General features: G+C 37.7%; 1 protein-coding gene across 1 annotated transcript; it reads right to left on the reverse strand.

The window, feature by feature from the left end:
* Positions 1 to 204: 204 nt before the first annotated feature.
* LOC134799959 (adenosine deaminase 2-like) lies at positions 205 to 2,199 on the reverse strand. Its single transcript, XM_063772388.1, has one exon. It carries the CDS (start codon positions 2,069 to 2,071, stop codon positions 569 to 571), a length of 1,503 nt encoding a protein of 500 aa, XP_063628458.1. The 5' UTR covers positions 2,072 to 2,199; the 3' UTR covers positions 205 to 568.
* Between the last annotated feature and the right edge of the window lie 1,251 nt (positions 2,200 to 3,450).

Consider the following 3,450-nt stretch of genomic DNA (forward strand, 5'->3'; position numbering starts at 1 on the left):
AATTCTCTCTGCACAGCTGAAATGAACATTAGGTATGTAAATAAATACATGTTTAGTTACTGTTTTTTCAACTATTTGTATTCACATAATTAGTTTACCTATAAAAATAAATCATAATAATTAAATAGTAAATAATTTAAACACAGTTTTGGTCAAACCTTGTTACATAAAAAAAAATTAAAATGATTTATTTACTCACGTCAGACCAAGTAACAAGTGAAGAGCATGGTCTGCATGGTATACGCTCAAGATTTTTTTGAACTCTAATGTATACGGTCGAATTCACAAGTGTACGTTTACAAGCCAACTTTCCAAAAATATATTTAGGTACACTACTGTCAGTGTCTTCGAGAAGTGCAAATATATTATTGGAACGTTCGCTTGTAGAGATATTTGTATTTACACATTGGACATTATTTTCATATTACAAAAACCATTCCATCCATTTTCAACACCATCATACAAACATATACCGATGTTAGTTTTAAACTACATATTATAACAATTTAGTGACCATGTCTCTATCAGCCGTAGTCATATCATTACCTCTCGAGTAGGTATTTCAGAATTAAGAACCAATTGCTTGAAGAAATTCTCCGTTTCCAATAAACTTCGTCCACCGCTTTTCAAACTCGAATACAATCTTCTCTTTATCAGGATATGTGCTATAATACAAAGAATTTAAAGCGAGCTTCTTCAAGAGCCTTAAGTCAGCTCGACGGCTGGCCACCCCTAAGAACGTCAAATAGAAGTCATGAGACATAGGGTCAGCCTCCCACACTCCCGGGTCGTCGCTGGACAAAACTACAGGCATACCCTCAGCGAGGAACGTTGCTAAAGGATGGTTCCTCACGTCTTCAACCAATTTCAAAACATGGTTAGACACAACATTGACTTCCAGCGCTATTCCTCTTTTCTTGACTTCTTCTTTCAGAATAGGATGCTTAGCTATAGCGTAACCGTGCCCTATACGTTTTGTCTTTAGGGCTACAGCATCAAAAATGTTCTCATCGCTTAAACCTTGCCAATTAGTTTCACCAGCATGGAGGAAATAATCCAATTCGTCAGCAGCATCAACTAACTCAGGCAAATAATTTATTAGAGCCGGAGCTATATCTTCTTGGCCAACCAGATCAAAACCAGCAAAGAAACGCGGTAATTTCTTTTTTATGACTTTCGCTGTACGAATATACTCTTTAACTGTATCTGAGTTTCCCATTTTTAATGGCGCATAGATTAATCTAACTCCGAAAAAATCTGGATAGTCACGCACAAACACGTCGAGCACTTTTTTGTATGTCTCCGCCGTCGTGACGGCATCATAAGTGTTACCGTCTAAATCGTACAACTCTGGCAAAACACTTCTCATTTCAATATACATGACGTTATCTTCTCTGAATGCTTTCAAAGTGTCATAGAAGTATTGCTCCCAAAGTGGCTTATAGTAGAGCAACCCACTGGTACTAATGAAATAATTTTGGAATTTAGACCACACTTTATTAATGTCAGTATAAACGTCTAGAGGCTTGTCAATAACGATGGTGAAATGTTTTCTAAGTTCATCATCAAACTTTTCAACGTTGCCAGATGAATATCTGACGTTTTTCAGCAATTGCCATTGGTTGCCACACGGCGAGGTGGGTGTGTCACGTGAGAACAGAAATTTCACGGTATCATCTTCGTAACAAATGTGTAAGTTGTCCCAGTATGTATAATTCAAAACATGGTCTGGGCCCAGTAATCCAGTATCGTGAGCATGTAAAACCGCTCCTTTCGGCATCTTCTGTATAATTTTGTACAAAGGCGTTTCCTTGACAGAATCCTTGTATTCAAAAAAGTGTTTAGAACAGTGAAAAAGCTGAGGATTTTTAAATCCGCTATCCAATTCGTGTAGTTTGAGGGCCATAATAGTTTCATTAGCAACTAGTTCACTATCACTTAAAACAATGTCACTTCCCACCATCATGTTAAGTTCTTTTTTTAAAAGATAGTTTCTTTCATCTTGCACTGTTTGAAGTTTATTCGAAATCACTGCAGGTGCGAATAGTAAACAACCGACAAGCGCCCACATGGCTGGTAAATGATGTCAACGACAGTTCAGTCAACTTTATAAGAACGAGAGCAAGGTTGTTTTCTCGTAGTTCGATACGAAATGCGTTTGAAGGTAGCTCATGCGCCTGCACTGACACGACTCGTACTGCTATCGCGCCGTTGACATTAATCAAAACCTTATAACTATGGCACCTTAAAATATAGGTACTGTGAGATAACAACTGATAAAATACTAATTATATTTGTGACCTTTTATCCCTTTATCTTAAGTCGGGGCTAACGCAAAATTATAGTTTTATATCTATTTTTACAAGTTTTAATCAAGGACAGATGTCATGAAAAAAAATCACACGAAAATAGACTATATTTGCAAGACACCAATCAATATATTAAACTATATTTCATATATTTTCAGTTGTAGGTATATGTATATCGTTACCCTGCAATTACATATCATAGGCATCATAGCAGTATTATTTAGTAAAATAGCTAATGATAGGATAGCCGGGATCTAACCAGCAAAATTTAAATCAAAAATTGAATTTGAAGAGTAAGATATTGAGACCCGCTAGATGGATATATTATTACCCGTCGCAATATTTGTTCCCTTCTAATTACCTGGTTTTTAACGCTCTCTTAAGCGGGTAATCTATTTCTGTTACCACGGATTACTTATTCTGTGACCACGGTCTCGGGTCTAGCATGAGTTGCGTTCTCGCGCCCGAGTTCATACTTGAAGTCGCCCTAGTACAGATGTATGGAGTCGCGCGCGAGAATGCAACTCATGCTGGACCGGCTGGTTAGGTTATCTTAAAAAAGTAGGACCTAAATTATACGCAATACATTTATCAATTTTTGTTGTCAACGGATTGTTTTTACGGCCGGCAAGTTATGTTATCATTAAAACACGAATATCTAAAACGATAATTATTATCAATTTGTATTTTACATGTGAATAACTTTACTGTTACGATACACGTAATATTTTTAGCTTATAAAGTAGGTAGCTGATCTAATTATTATTTCTGATAGTATTTATTGTCTACAGCAGAGTTGAGGATTAATGGCTCCTCTACACGATGGGCCAGCGCCGGCCACTCCAAGGGACGCAGCCATGCGGTAGAATGAGATAGCAGTATCACTTGCTCCCTCTAACGCATAAATGCGTCCCTTGGAGTGGCCGGCGCTGGCCCATCGTGTAGAGGAGCCATAATATCACCTTATACCTATAAATAACCATATAAAGTAAACCTTAATGCAGCGTGATAAGGCTAAACGGGCATTTTTTGATGTATTCAGTATTAGGTACAGCCGGCATCAGATATATCGGAGCGGTCGAGGCGCTCACAAACATGTGAACACGCCTCTATTGTCAAGGCGTAAGAGCACGTGTTCAGA

This window comes from Cydia splendana, chromosome 19, assembly GCF_910591565.1.
Source record: "Cydia splendana chromosome 19, ilCydSple1.2, whole genome shotgun sequence".
NCBI classification, from domain to species: Eukaryota; Metazoa; Arthropoda; class Insecta; order Lepidoptera; family Tortricidae; genus Cydia; species Cydia splendana.